This window comes from Miniopterus schreibersii (genome assembly GCF_964146895.1).
Source record: "Miniopterus schreibersii genome assembly, chromosome: 15".
NCBI classification, from domain to species: domain Eukaryota; kingdom Metazoa; phylum Chordata; class Mammalia; order Chiroptera; family Miniopteridae; genus Miniopterus; species Miniopterus schreibersii.
The window spans coordinates 3,496,301-3,512,314 of NC_138115.1; the positions used below are offsets into that span (position 1 = coordinate 3,496,301).

The following is a 16,014-nucleotide window of genomic DNA, read 5'->3' on the forward strand; positions in this document are numbered from 1 at the left end:
TACTTAAAAGTTCTGTACTGATGGATATTTAGACTGTTTCCAAGTTCTCCCTCTTTTTCAATGTATAAGAAATATTTTTGCCCGTCCGGGTGTGGCTCAGTGGTTGAGCATCAACTAGGATCCAGGTGATCGGGGTTCGATTCCCGGTCAGGGCACAAGCCCGGGTTGCGGGCTCGATCAATGACTCTCTCATCATTGATGTTTCTATCTCTCTCTCTCCCTCTTCTTTCCTCTCTCTGAGATCAATAAAGATATATTTAAAAAAGAAATATTTTTGCCAGGGCTCACATGTACATTTTAAGCCTATCATAACACTTACTCTATGTTGAAAACACCACCTTAAGGTATTGGTTGTTCATCTGTTCTGTCTGCCCCTGACTCGAATGGCAGCTCATAGGGGTGGGAAAGCTGTGTGTAGAGAGTACCTCACACATAACGGGGGCTCAATCAGCAGTTAGAGTGGAGAAATGGATGCATTCTTTTGCACATCTTGGCAAGTGTTCTTACACGATAAAATGTCCAGGCAAGGGAGCCCTATGCCAACAGCAACCTAACCTTGAGTATTAATTTCTCATGGTTAGATGAGATTTTAGGATTGTTTTGTAGCCCCCAGAATTTGTGCTAATCATGTTTGCTCTTTACTGACAACCATGAACTTGAGAGATTAGGTGCCTTAGTAAAGGTGAATATTGTTCTTGACAAGGTTTGGATAATACCCAATTATCTTATTTATAAGGTATTTTAAAAGGAGAAATATCTAAAAGTAAAATTACTTGGAAGCTAGAGGACACCTTAGAAATATTAATTCAAAACTTTTGGTTAAGAGATGAGGAAAGCTTCTATGACTGGGGTGGGAACTGAGAAGGGCAATTTCCACTTTAAAAAACTGCCCCTCTGGGACCAGCAACTCCATTTCTCAGTCCCTGATCCAGAGAAACACCACCCCCTGTGCATGCGCCCGAGGACCCTTATGTCTTTAATTCAATTTAGCTTTAATCCCAGCTCTAGAAATCATCTCTCTCTCAACCCCTCAGCGACCCAGCCTTCCCCCAGATAATCAGCAACCCCGAGGCAGCAGTAGACAGGAGCCCAGATCTGACCAGTGGTCACTGGTCTGGACTGCTGGCAGGATGGAGACAACATCTTGACCTAGGTTACGTTTCAGCCCCTGAACCCTAAGGTGGAACCACCCCTGGCTACTTTCCCATGAGACCAGACAGAGGGGCTCCGGAAAAGCCCTCAGGATGACTGCCCTTCCCTCATATCCACCCTCAGCTCCCAGTACAGCTCGAAGCCCTAACCCACAGCGCCTGGTGATTTTGTCTTATAGACTCTGTAGCGTACAGGCCACAGCGCCAGGGAGTCTGGGCTCTGAGCATGAGTCGCCTGCTCTCCTGGGTGGCACCTTCATGGTAAAACAGCCTAGCTTCCTCCCTACAGTCCTCAGGACTTAGGGTTTGGGTCCACCAGCACCGGGGATGGGCTCTTTCATAACAAACACAAAGAGGCACCCCCGGATGTTCACTGTGGCATTGTTTATAATGGGGAAACACTGGGGACCCGTAGCAGGAGGCGGCTACACTGGAACACTTATGCAACAGTTTTTAAAGTAGCTAGATCTAGATTATTAACAGCAAAGGGTCTTCAGGATATGCTGCTGAGTAGGACAAGCAGCAACAAATGTAGACAACATGCCACTTGTGTTACATCACACACAGCGATGCCTTCACTCTGTGCGCAGGTGGCGTGTTCTCAGGTTCACGGAAAGAGGCTGGAAAGACCAGCACATTGAAAAAAGGAAAGATTTTCCCAATGATCAGAGGAGAACTCTGACCTTATTCCATCATTTTTATAAGGACAGAGTATTTATATGTAACTTATATTCTTTAAAATCAATTTAGGAGAGAGAGGACAGGAGGTCACAAAATGAGAAACTGACACACACCCCATTTCCTGCCTCCAAGCCCAATCCTTTGTTTTTTACCAAACAGCCTGTTTTACTTGTTTGTAAAACAAAAATCTTAAGTTTTTATAGGAACAGCTTAAATATTTGATCAAGAGTAAATTAAACACATAAAAATAATTTAAAATGTTAAATATTATTTTTAAGGCACAGGAAAAGTCAGGAATTTGGAAGGCTGCTCACACACTGCCTGACCACCCCCCAGGCGTTTCACATTTTTCTTTCAAATCTCACTGGGGGAGGTGATCCCAAGATCCTGTATGTTAATAGTCCCGTGTGAGGAACACTTATAATTGGGTAACTGGGGGTCAAGTCTCTCTCTCTCTCTCTCTCCCTCTCACACACACACACACAACCAGCACTATAAACAAGGAAAACAGTCTTCACAATCTGAGATAAAAAACCCAATTTGACCTGAGATAAAATATGGGGGAAATATATACCTTGGTTTCTCTGAAAAAACAATTTTCTTCCATAAAATGTACCTTTAACTCCACAGAAATCAATTTCCCTCTAAAATTTTTGGAAGAATTTTGATAGAGGGCGAACATCAACTCCACTGTCCAGTGTCACAAACACGAAGCCGACTTACTCAGGTTGTGGTTGTCCTTCTTCTGCCTCTCTTTGGCCAGCGCCCTCACCTCAGACTCTGTGGGGAAAATACACGCTGTGCACGTGAACGGAGAATGAGAAGCTGGAGCTGTTTGAGGCGCACGGTAGCAAACTACAAACGTCGCGTTTCTAACGGAAAGGAAGCCGCTCTGACCGGACTCTAAATACTAGGGTTTTTTAAATTATGACTTTTAAAAAGTCTGCACGTTTCAACAGCGATATACATCAAACAAATGCAAAAACTGGCTTCCACAAAATGGTGAAGGAGCAGGCACGGGCACGCCTGACACGGGGCAGGCGGGCGCGGGCAGCTAGGGGCTACCAGTCCCGCACCAGGAGCCAGGCTTCCTTCCGGCAACGGGACGTTCAGGTCTTTCCGCGGCGCCTCCAACACCCTGGCGAGAAAACCTCCCGCTCGGAGGCAGAGGTGCCCGTGGGCGCTCGCTAGGTGTCCAGTTGCGCACACTTAGGTGGTAATTCGGAAGCTGGATCAGCTCGGCTGGGAGGTCAGTCCCGGGCATTCCCTGGGTTCTCACGTGGAAGAGGGGCGGGCAGCTTTTATTTCGCACCCTGCACTCAGTATCTTAATTTTTTTGTCTCCTTTGTGTTTTGCTTCCAGCTTACCAGCCCGACCCCATGGTTCTCTGCCTTGTCCTGCTTGGATGAGCCACTTTCTATGGTGTAGGTGACTCTAGAAGTAAATTGTCCATTATATCTGCTTTTTAAAAATTTAATAAGTTTGTGCTCCCTTCACCCACTTGTCCCACTCCCCACCCCCGCCTGTTTTCTTTTGTTTTTGAAGAAACAACCATACACGTAATTCAAACTCCACTCTGCACTTGAGTAGTGAGAATTTAATCCTGTCGCTCTAGCAACATTGTGCCATGTTTAACCCAGATCTCACTTAGCGATATTCTCCAACACTTCATGGTATTTTTCTTTCCTGTAGGGTTTGTTGGCTTTTGATGGTTTCTAATGTATTAATTAATTGGTTATCTTTTTTAACCCAAATTAGTGATTTTTAAAAAAATTTCTTTCTCCTGCCACAATTTTCTGAAGTATTTTTTAAAGACACCCTTGAATAGGACAGAAATTTTCTGCGCCTAGTCTACAGTCCATATTCTCAGTCTGTTCACCCGAGTCTACAGGATGCCAGGGCAGAACAACGGGGGCTGAGGGGAGGACCCTGAGGTGCCGCAGGACTGCACACCAGGTCTAAGGGTTCCTCACAGCCACAGCCGGCGCCTTCCCCAAAGCCTTAAGCAGAACAGGTGATTGCACACTTGCCTCAATAACAGACAGTACCCAATGCTCCATTTTATAATTTATTTTCACTCTGTGTAATAAATCTTTTGTACTTGATATGGCAAAAATAATAGCAGGCACCTGAAGATGTAAGAAATATATGCTTCCCCATCCCAACTGCAGGCTTGAGTGTCTGTTGTGGGAAATTCAGACCAGGATGCTCAGATGCCTCCCGGGGCTTGGGAAGTGGGTCGGCACCAGGCTGGGCAGAAGCATTTTACAAAAGCAAGTGCTGCCTGCGGCCCCAACCCCGAGAGGCAGCAGGCGCAGCACGATGGCTGCCGCGGAGCGAGGGGGCCACGGGGCCAAGGCGGCCCACACGCCCCGCACCTCAAGAAACACTGGACCCCAGGACTTTCAAGTGTAAGTCCTCCATCGTAAAATACTGCTCAATGTTCCAACTGTGCAAAGATTTTAAACAGTATGTCTGTGAGCTGGCAACAGTCTGGAGGTCACTGCTGATTACTTTACTGATCAGAAAATTCCTAGTAAGCGGCCCATTTGCTAGGTGTTTACCTGTGAGCTCCCTTTTGATGTTGGGGAGGTTGGCTGGGCAGGAGTTGCTGACGGTGAGGCCAGGGGGAGGCAGTCCTTGATTTCCATAAAGGTCAATCAGGTTTCCCGAGACAGGTAGCTGGAGAGAGAAAAGCAATGATGGAAATAAGTTGTTGAACAATTCCTAAGCTATTCAGCTAAAACCCATATCCTATATCAGACTTTATTTAAAAGAAATAGTTTGATGTAAAAAGTCATTTTTTAAAATCAGAAAACATGAGATGTCTGCCTTTCATTCCCTCACAGTTGTGAGTCCCCTTAGCTAGCTCCCCTCTCAGGAGGAAAGGACACAGACTCACACCCGTAGTGGCAGGACCCAGCAGCGGGGCTGCCTGCACAGGACAGCAGGTGCCGTGGGGACTCTCCGCTCCGTGTCTGCAGTGAGGCCTGTGGCCCTGCAAATGCTGCCACTGCTGCAAAACAGCATGACCTGATCACCAATCGGGTTTCCATCGGAGCAACTTCCTCCCTCCCTTTCTCCCCCCTTCTTCCAGTCACTCTTTCTTTTAGGAGGAAAAGCAGCGCAACATATTTTCTTACTGTAAAAGATGGTTTCCTATTGCCAATGAAAAGCTATTTTCCTTGAAACTGAAATCTTCCACAGAGCCACCAGAGGGAGCTCACTGCCTTTAATAAAAGAATAAAAATTCATACTTAAAAGAAAGGAAGTGTTTCGCTTTCTCAAGATAGCTTAAAAGCAGTTTTCTCTAGCTCTGAATTGAATATTCTAAAGTAGTAAAATTATTTTCTCCCACATTGACTTCCTTGGCTGCATATGCATTTTCCTGTGTCTAGTTCATGGTAGGCCCTGATGGGCCCATTTCTGTTTCGCTTTCCACGCCCTGAACTAAAACTCTAAGCGTTAAGCACAGGGGTAGTCAGTGAGCTGACCGCTTCTCCACAGAAACTGCCTGTTTGACCCATTCATTCCTGTAACCACTGTCACCGTCACCGGTAGGACTTCACATCCTGTGGCCCCGCCCCTCCTCGACATCACACCTGAGCTGTAATTCAGACGGCCTTAGACGGGACTGGAAGGCTCAGTGGCCGAGAGGCAGCGAGTGGGACTGTGCTGCATGTTTTCCCATCCTCTCCCACAGCCCCTGACATACAGATGAAGATCTCGCACAAAATACAGTCAAATGCGCCTCCCTCATGGGCAGCCATCAGCCATCTATGCCTTCTATGGCTTCTAAATAAATACTCTGTGAACTAAACTTTGAGCACAGGGTAAGATGCTCTCCGACGGGCTAACGTGGCCCGAGCTCTGCTATGACTGGGTGGGGTCATGGGGGACACACCCACCAGCAGAGCACAGCTCCCTCTTTTCTGCTACCTGCTGCTCCTTTCTGAAGGCAGGACTAATATTATATTAAACATACAGAAAATGTAATGCCTGTATCCCACCACACAGATGCATATAAACAATGTGACCATTTAAGAGGCCCCTGGGCCACATTCTAGGCCCTCTAGCTAAGAAACTGATAGAAAGGTGACTCTGATGATTAGCTGTCACTTCACAAAGTTGCTTTATTTGAAATAGGTCACCTTCGTAGGGCCAACCTCGCCTTGTGTGTGCTCAGTTTTATTCTTGTCCAGCTTAACAGAGTGGAATGAAAGGTGCTCAAATATCTCAATACTGGAGAGTCAGAGTCGAAGTCACAAAGCTGCTATGACATTGCACGACCGTCTAGATTACAGACTTGTCCCCTTGCTTCCTGAAGTTTCGGACTTGGGGAGAACACGGGGTTCTAATAAAGCAAGAATGTGACTCCAAAATGCAACAGATCAAGCTAAAGATCAGTCCCACAGCTCTAGAAATATAAGTTACATGCATTGTTTTCAAATGTAATGTGTAAGCAAAACATGGAACTGTTATGATTTGTTAGAGGAAACAGGCTGGCTTTAAAAATCCTGTCCCTAGTGCATCTCACTGGAGAAACATCTAACTCTCAGCTGCTCCATGACAAGGACATACATTCCAACCATTTTCTAAAGGAAGGTGACCCGTGAGCGCACACTTAAATGCAGAATCACAGAGACAGACAAAGGGTGAAAGAATCAAAAACTGGGGACAAGAAGAGACAGACACCAGAGGTGTGGGGTAGAAAACAGGACAAGAGAGCCACACATAGGAAGAGAGGACAAGAAGCGGAAAGACAAATGGACAGACAGGTACGTGGGGGAGACAGAGGGTGGACTGGGGAAGACCCAGTGAGAAGGGGCCAGGAGGCTGTGACGGCACAAACTGACAGCGCTCACCCAGAAGGGAGAGGACCTCCAATCTCTACAGCCAGAGGCCTCATCTTACCCATCGAGGTCAGACATCATTACTTCCAGTCAAAAAAGCAGCTCACAGCCCTTCATCTGTTCTCTAAATGTCCCCTTCAGCTGCTTTTCCAGTACTTTCGATTAGGAGCCAGCAGCATAAAGCTTATCAGAATGTTTTCTGGGGAAAGCTGGATCTTATGGGGCTACTCTGGGCCAGGCACAGACCAGACAGGCTCTTGTGTATGTTATCTTACTGATTTTACAGGGAGAAAAGCCATGGTTCTAGTTGTCAGAATGGAGGTTTCTGGTAGGAGGCTCATGCCCCGCATTCAGAGCAGTATTGGGGTAGGGCAGTCTCAACTGGCTGATGTTAATTAGTAACTGCAGTTTTCAATAATTTCCAACTGGACCCGAACAATTCAAAACCCAGTTTCTCACTAGCCAAGTATATGGTGAAATTTACAAATTAATAATGTGGCGTTTTTACAGCCTGGGCTTAGGAGTCAGAGATCCAGTGTCACACCTGTGTCTGTCCCTGACGGCTGGGTGACACAAACCTCAGGTGCGTTGTTCCCTTTGAAAAACAGCAGTGACACAGCTCAGCTCACAGCTTTTCTAAGAATTAAATGAGATAAAGTAGGTGAAACAGTGCCTCCTATTGAAGCGATCAGAAAGCTGCTGTTTAGTAATACTGTAATTTTCCAGAAGGTACTGTATTCCCAGGCTAGTTTAGACAGCCAAGATAATTTCCACTTTGATCCACAAAACGCTCGCCTAGTTAATCACCAACAATCCACCAACCATTACACAGACTTTGCAAGACTGCAGTGCACAACTAAACACAGTGCACATCATCTAAACACAGTGCACATCATCTAAACACAGTGCACATCATCTAAACACAGAGCACATCATCTAAACACAGTGCACACCATCTAAACACAGTGCACACCATCTAAACACAGTGCACAACTAAACACAGTGCACATCATCTAAACACAGTGCACACCATCTAAACACAGTGCACAACTAAACACAGTGCACATCATCTAAACACAGAGCACATCATCTAACTCAGTGCACATCATCTAAACACAGTGCACATCATCTAAACACAGTGCACACCATCTAAACACAGTGCACACCATCTAAACACAGTGCACAACTAAACACAGTGCACATCATCTAAACACAGTGCACACCATCTAAACACAGTGCACAACTAAACACAGTGCACATCATCTAAACACAGTGCACACCATCTAAACACAGTGCACACCATCTAAACACAGTGCACACCATCTAAACACAGTGCACACCATCTAAACACAGTGCACATCATCTAAACACAGTGCACAACTAAACACAGTGCACATCATCTAACACAGTGCACATCATCTAAACACAGTGCACACCATCTAAACACAGTGCACATCATCTAAACACAGTGCACATCATCTAAACACAGTGCACACCATCTAAACACAGTGCACAACTAAACACAGTGCACATCATCTAAACACAGTGCACAACTAAACACAGTGCACATCATCTAAACACAGTGCACATCATCTAAACACAGTGCACATCATCTAAACACAGTGCACACCATCTAAACACAGTGCACAACTAAACACAGTGCACATCATCTAAACACAGTGCACATCATCTAAACACAGTGCACATCATCTAAACACAGAGCACATCATCTAACACAGTGCACATCATCTAAACACAGTGCACACCATCTAAACACAGTGCACATCATCTAAACACAGTGCACAACTAAACACAGTGCACATCATCTAAACACAGTGCACAACTAAACACAGTGCACATCATCTAAACACAGTGCACAACTAAACACAGTGCACATCATCTAAACACAGTGCACATCATCTAAACACAGTGCACAACTAAACACATTGCACATCATCTAAACACAGTGCACATCATCTAAACACAGTGCACAACTAAACACAGTGCACATCACCTAAACACAGTGCACATCACCTAAACACAGTGCACAACTAAACATAGTGCACATCTCAACACAGGACTCAGGTCTGCAGGGCTGGTACTCACTCATATCCTGAATCAGTGTTTCTCCCTCCAGGGGACATGTGTCAGTGTCGCTGCTAAACATTGTACAGTGCACAGGACAGGCCCTCAGCACAGAATTATCCATCTCAAATGTCAACAGTGCCAAGGCCAAGAGATCCTGCCCTAAATGGTGGTGTATGTACTTTGTATTAATGGCTGTAATTCATTGAGACCATCAACAGGAAGGCTGATTAAAATAGTATGGCTTTCTAATTAAAAATTAGTCTCCTAGCCATGCATATTTAAGAAAGGATTCTGTGGTTCCTCTTCTGGATTAGAAAAATTCCCTCATAAATACTGTTAACATCAAAATTAGGTCAAAATAGCACCTTTAAAGCTAAGAAAGAAGATGCATCTTCTGTTGACAGGAAGCTGTGTCCTTGCTGGGTTTTTATCCAGCACATGACCCCAGTGGACAAGACCTAGCTTCCAGAAGACCATGGACAGATGAAAGCCATGGTCAAACAGGAGAAGATGGACTCAGTGGGGTGTGACCCAAACTTGGTCTGGATCGAGTTGTCCAATATTCTGATCCACCAAAAATGATTACTTTTCCAAGTAAATGATCATTGTAAAATATTTTCCCTCTGGATGGTCCCTTCTCTGAGTATCAATTGGGCCCTGTTAGCACAAGCAAATTGGGACTTTTATTCTTTGTTTCTGATGCTACAAGAGGCCCTTGTGCTCTCAGAAGAGTTATTTCTAGACCCCAATTCCCTAAGGACAGTTTCCTCTCTAAGTGTTCCTTCCATTTTTTTTAAAAAGATAACTTGAAACAAAGATTTCAAAGGATCAAATAAAAGGGGAAAATGCGTAACATGAAAAACACTCTTTAAACTTTACTGTGGAAAAAATTAAAATATTAGTAAGTTGTAGTAGCTTTGTTATTTAATTTTGAAAACCCAAACCTAAATTTATCAGGAATAAGAGCTTAACTAACACTTAGTGAGAGCATACCGGGGCCAGAACTGTTCTACGTGCCTTTCTGCACATGAACTGTTGTAATTCTCCCAGGGATTCTACTGTTTAGATGCTGTTACTATTCCCACTTTCCAGACTAGAAAAGTGAGGCCAAGAGGACAAATGACTCGCTCAGGAGTATGTGTTGAGTTCAGAGGTGTGGCTCAGAGTCTGTGTTCCTAGACTCTAGGATCTACTGTCTTAGCCCTAATAGCAAAATGCTGAAATAGCTTTCTTGTGGGAGGGCTCCACTGGGGCCAGATTTGGCCTTTTTCAGGTGGGAATATAGAAGAGAAATGAACACCGGGACAAAGTAGTGGCTTTGGGTGGCGACTATTCCTCTCCTGGCTGGGAATTATTCAGCTTTGCCCAGGGCATTGCCCATCTGGGACCTCTGCTGAGCTGGCCCCCCTGCTCCTACCTTATCCTTCTCATTTCAAGGTCTGCGTGGGCGCCCCGTCCAGCGGGCGAGCCCCATTCTCAGAGGGAGCAGCCCCCGCGCCTCCCCCGGGGCTGGTTGGTTATTTGGCATTTAGTAAATGCTACGTCAATCTTAACTTTACTTCAGGAGCACTCAGGCCGTGAGGGAACACCATGTCTACTCTAATGCAGATGGACTGAGGAGACACGGATTTCGTCTAAAGGAGAGGAGCAACTGTGGTCATGACGACTGTCTTCAGAGGTGTCGTCACAGGGCAAGTTCTCCATGAGGTAAACTATGGCCCACGTCTGGAATTCCCAGAGAGACTGCGAGGACCGCTGAATAATTATGATGTTATTCTAACATACAGCTGGACACAGCACAGCTGCTCAATAAATACAACCTGAATAAAATACTATCACAATTATTTATATGATAATAAGTTACACTTAAAAATTAGATACTGCTGAGTACAACTTACGTCAATGCTAAATGCTATACATACTTTATGGGATGACCATGTGAGGGAGGTACAACTGTCAGATGGGGAAATGCAGGACTCCAGGAAGCTAAGTAACATGAAAGTCACACCGTAAATGGCAGACTTAGGATCAGAACCCAGGTCTGACCACGAATCTCCAGCTCCTAACCACTGTGCTTTACTGCTTCTCCGGTGAGTTAGTGCATCCCCTTCACCCGAGGCTTTAAGAAGCTGGATGACTGATTTCCTGGTGGGGACACAGAGGATATGCAAGAGGAGGCCAATGCAACGAGTACTAGGGTAGCTCAGATGACTTCAAAGGTCCTCACCCTTGGAGAAAAACAAAAGCAATGATTTTTTAAAATTATATAAACTCTACAGTCCTCCTGAATGGGCCCAGGCATCCACTCGATACCACTGGCAAAGGGGCCACCCTCACTAGAACAGTTCTTCTGGGACGACTGGGCCATGGCTAATTAACACTGCTGGGCGTTGAAAATGCTGGAAATATACCCACGTCTTTTGGTCTATCTATGAATTCTCGAGGGCAAGCTCCCCCATGTGAGCTTTGCTCATGCTCACCTGGGATTTTGACTGCTGACAAGTGTTGCCTGCACACAGGGGCACAAAGTTGGAAATGGAAGGGGAACACGAAGCCAACCGAGGGCTCACAGAGGATGGGGAGAGTTTGGTATAGAAACATTTGTCAGGATGGCAGAACATTTAGTTATTTCAAAATCAGGGGGTGAATTTAAGTGGGTAGGGGGTTGATAAAAACTATAGATCCTAGAAGAAGCCTGAGGTTTCAAGGGGTGTCCTCACCCCTCCAGACTTCAGGTAAGCAAACTTGAAAGAAAGTACTAACTATAAAAATTTAGCTTACTAACAATTTAGGTGTAAATTATTAAGGGTTATCATGTTCCCTGGCCAAGAAAACTTATTCTAGGAATTTAGTCTTTAAACATTTTTTTACTGTAGTAAAAAAATATACTGTCTTAATCATTTTTAAGTGTATAGTTCAGTAGTGTTAAGTGTATGTGCATTGCTGTGAAACAGATCTCCAGAACTTTTTCATCTTGCAAATCTGAAACTCTATACCCATTAGCCAATGACTTCCCGTCACCCTGTGGAAGTCCATCTTTTACACACCAGTGATTAAGGAAGGCGATAACTCATGGCATTGCTCTCACAGAAAACAGACAGGATTGGCTGGGTGTACAAAGGCCTACCGAGGAGCCATAGTCTGACATGCCTATGCCAGGTAATCTTGTGCAAGACTAGCTGACCTTTCCAATCTAAGACAGCGGCAATGATACCACCCTGACTTGACTCACAAAACTTATAGAACGACTGCAAGGACTAAAAAAATCTGCAATGAGACTGGAAAACCAGTAACATAAGACACAAATGTAAGGAGTGAAATACAATGAACAATACAGGCCAGGCTCCAAATTATAGAGAGAAGTAACATATAAAAGCAAATGGTCTCACTGTCTTTACTAAAATTGGGATACATTTCGCTGCTGATGGGTAGCTGACTGTTCCTTGTGAATAGTAAGATACGGCCTTAAAGGCTGCATTCTTCTTCTGGCGACCAGATCACTGCTGGGCATAGCCCTGCACAGGGGTGCCCTTGGCAGTGGTGCACTGAGCTGGACAGGGACGTCAGGGAGACTGGAAGGCCTATGTCCTACGGAAAGTGGAGTTGGACTCCAGGAAATGTGGAGCTTTGTAAACTCAGGAGAAATCCTTAACTGTTGATGTCCAAGTCACTTATTTGTGATCCTGAGATATTTCTCTGTTTTATGGTTAATAAACTTCTTGATGAATCACTTGCAAAGATAAACTAAAAGTTCAGAGAAAGGGAGAGAACACAGAAAATAGCTCAAAATTTTCTTTAAAAAAAGTCATCAATACCGTATTTGCCATTTGCAAGGCAGGATCCATCAAGCTCAGGATTTCTTCGTTATAACTTGATTCTAGGCTAATGATGTCATCGATAACATCATCCATCTGCAGGAAAAAGGTCAATGGAAGAGAGAGAGATGAGCAAAAACTATGCAAAGCAACCCAAAATGAGATCCAAGGTCTTTTCTTACCCAAAGCAATACTGCTCTTGAGCTAGATTCTAAGAACTGTCTTTCTCCCAAAATGTGGACATTACTGAAGCCCATGCACACTCCCAGGTGACAAGGATGGCATCTGCACCAGCCCCAGGTGAGTGACTGGCAGGTGCCAGGCCCTGTGCTCAGGGCTTTTCACTGGCCAAGATTTACCTTCGACAGTAACCCAAACGAGGTAGGTGCTATTATCATATCTGTTTTCCAAGTGGGATGAATGAGAAGCAGTTGTCCCAAAGCCACACATCCAAGGTTGAGAGTCCCAAGTGGAACCCACGCTCTCAACTGCTTTGGTAAACAGCTGCCCTCAACAGGCACGCTGAAGCAGGAAGCCTCCCCTTGAAGCGTCGCTGCCATTGCCTTTTCCCCCAAAGACTATACCCCACACCCTTCCCAGGACCTCCCTGCAGTGGGAGACAGTGGCGAGGCCTGCGCCGAGCCTACAGTGGCTTGTACAGTGTTTCTCCTTGTACAGCGGCCAGTGCGCCCGGTGCTCCCCCAGGACTTCAGCAGGACGAGGCTATCCTTACGCCCAGGCTGACAGTCCCACTAGGGAATCCCATTCCTAGCGCACCAGAACATCAGCTACGAACGTAAACAAAGGTGCCTGCAGGCGCACTGCAGCGCTGCAAAGGCAAGTCTGAGAAAACATTTCTTCATAAACCCATATGTGTTTGAGCTGGCTGTGTGTGTGTGTCTGCGTGTGCGCGAGCATGCCTCACACACTAGGATCTTAAGAGGGCTTTGTAAGCCCAGGACGGAATCTCAGAAGTCGGGGCATGCTCCTTTGAGTCTTCTTTTTTTTGCTGCTTCCAAATAGAGAGGACAGGCTACAATGTCACGGGACTTAGTGGAACCTTCATTCTCCCACTTCCTGCCCTGGAGGCAAAGCCCCGAGTTTTTACTGCTTCAGCGGGCTGATCTGTAAAATGGGTTAATGATACTCACTGCCTTACTGGATTCTTGCAAGATTTCAGGATAAACCATATAAAGTGCTCACAGTGCCAGGAATATAGTAAACATTCAAAAAATAAGTGTTATTCCATGACCCCTGAGAAGAGTAATTGGGGGTCAGTATTGAATAATTGCCAGCATACTGTTTATTAAGTTCCATCGCTAGGTATGCCAGTTTTGTTTTGTTTGTTTTTAAGAGAGAAGTTTCTAATTTAGCTGGTTAACAGGAAAATGGGCCAAGGGACTCACAACCTTTCTTTGTAAATTTTTTATTTTTATTTTCACTATAAAAATTAGAGGACCTGGTGTGATAAAATTTTTAAAATAATTTTCTTTTATGAAAAAAGTAATGCAAGCCCGGCCAGGCGTGGCTCAGCGGTTGAGCGTCAACCTAGGATCCAGGCGATTGGGGTTCGATTCCTGGTCAGGGAACATGCCCGGGTTGCGGGCTCAATCAATGACTCTCTCATCATTGATGTTTCTCTCTCTCTCTCCCTCTCCTTTCCTCTCTCTGAAATCAATAAAGATATATTTTTTAAAAAAAGTAATGCAAGTGGATAATAGAAAATATAAAAAAGCAAAATATTTTGTGGCTTATTTTTCTTTCTCTTCTATACATACATTTTAAATATATAACTATATTAATAAGTGAACGTAGTATAATTTATATATCCACTAAGTAGAAGGTCATAGAACCTGTAATTACTTGGGAAAACATCCATGAAATATTATTAAATTAACAGTTTCAGAATGTATGTTCCATAAGATTCCATTTTATAAAACAATATAGAGATAACACACATACCTTGGCTTTACTAATAACAGCCTATCAAAATTGCTACCCTACGAATTTGTGTAACGTACACTGATGATGGTATCTAAATGAATTACAGCATTTTAATTTTATTAAAATTTACGTATTGTAAGTACTATTTAATTACTTAAAGCAACTTAGAGAAAATGCATTTTAATTTCCTTAGTAATTATTTAATCATGAGATACTATGAGAAAAATGGGTCTGTTTATAGCTTTCTATCTTTAAAACTAAATCAATAAGTGAATTAAAAGAAAATTCACTCTTTCTAGCTGAAGAGTAACAGGTGATAAGAGTACAAAGACCCTGACCTCTGGAAGCCCAGAGGCTCCAAGGCACTTCTCATCATAATGAGTAAAATAACAGAACTGTTTTCACAAACTACAGTTAATAGAATACTTGTGTCCCATGGGGTGTTCAGCATTGTGAGAAAAATGGGAAAGACTATCTATTATATAGTCTACTCCTGAAGATTAGCAGTAAACATGAGAACTGAAGAGGCTCTCACTATTCCTGTAGAAAAAACAAACAAACAAAAACCTGTTTAATTTTATTTAATACAAAATTTCTTTTTTTTTGGACAATAGTATATTCCCTACTCCCTTTTCCACTTGCAATAACAGTTGTTAGTAGTCTACAGAACTAGTATCCTTGGGCCATGGTTTGTGGAATCGTTCAATAAAAGTATAAATTAGGCAAAGTGACTGAATACAAGGTAAAGTGGTTACTTCTAGGGTCAGGCAAACAGTCCCAAACATGACATGTGGTGTGTGTCTTGTCACTACATCCAAGAGAGAGAAGGAAAGTCTTGGCAAAATGTAAGCGCACGTGTGAGTGCCCAGAGAGTGAAGCAAAATGGAATACGATGGAGTATGAGTTCATACTGAAACAAAAGGCATAAGACATAATAAATAAATAAAACAAATAAACAAAATCAATTGGAGGGGGCCCTTAAGTCATGAGGAAGGCGTGATAAGCCACCAATTCCGATTCTCACTCCCCAGAGCTCCGTCTGGCGCCGAGCCATCCAGTACCTGCATGCAGGACGCTCGGGACTGCGTGGTCATTGTTGGGCATTCACTCTCCGCCCTGTTTTGCTCTTCAAACTTATAAAATCCCTGCAAAAACACAAGCAAAATCAGCCCGTGACTTGGGTTTGCAAATGCCTCTTCAACGACATGTTCACACGAGGCTGACGTGCAGCACAAGATGAACTAAGCTTTCAAACAAAGTAGAATCAGAGTGAGAAATGAAGTAATGAAAACAGAACTTCCGTCAAATCAGCCTGACAGATGACAGACACGGGAGAGAAAAATAGGACAGCTGGTTTGGGCAGAGGGGAAAAGACTTGGTGCCTTTAGAAATTAAAATCAAGCAAACTTCAAAGTCAGCTCTGAAATCCTGCACATTTCAGAGCACAGTGAAACTCTATTAAAACGAGGCTCATCACCCCAT

The 16,014-nt window shown here is 44.1% G+C and overlaps 1 protein-coding gene across 13 annotated transcripts in view; it reads right to left on the reverse strand.

Moving 5' to 3' along the window:
• Positions 1 to 16,014, reverse strand: part of MITF (melanocyte inducing transcription factor) — a 209,892-nt gene that overhangs the window by 11,610 nt on the left and 182,268 nt on the right. For 7 of the 13 annotated variants that reach the window (XM_081159153.1, XM_081159158.1, XM_081159151.1 and 4 more), the window contains 4 exons: positions 15,594 to 15,677; positions 12,589 to 12,684; positions 4,397 to 4,514; positions 2,556 to 2,612 (listed from right to left, as the gene is read on the reverse strand). In XM_081159153.1, the coding sequence (XP_081015279.1) occupies positions 2,556 to 2,612; positions 4,397 to 4,514; positions 12,589 to 12,684; positions 15,594 to 15,677 (355 nt within the window). Of the gene's footprint in view, positions 1 to 2,555; positions 2,631 to 4,396; positions 4,515 to 12,588; positions 12,685 to 15,593; positions 15,678 to 16,014 lie in introns of all 13 variants that reach the window. The other 6 variants (XM_081159148.1, XM_081159157.1, XM_081159152.1 and 3 more) reach the window with 1 other exon arrangement.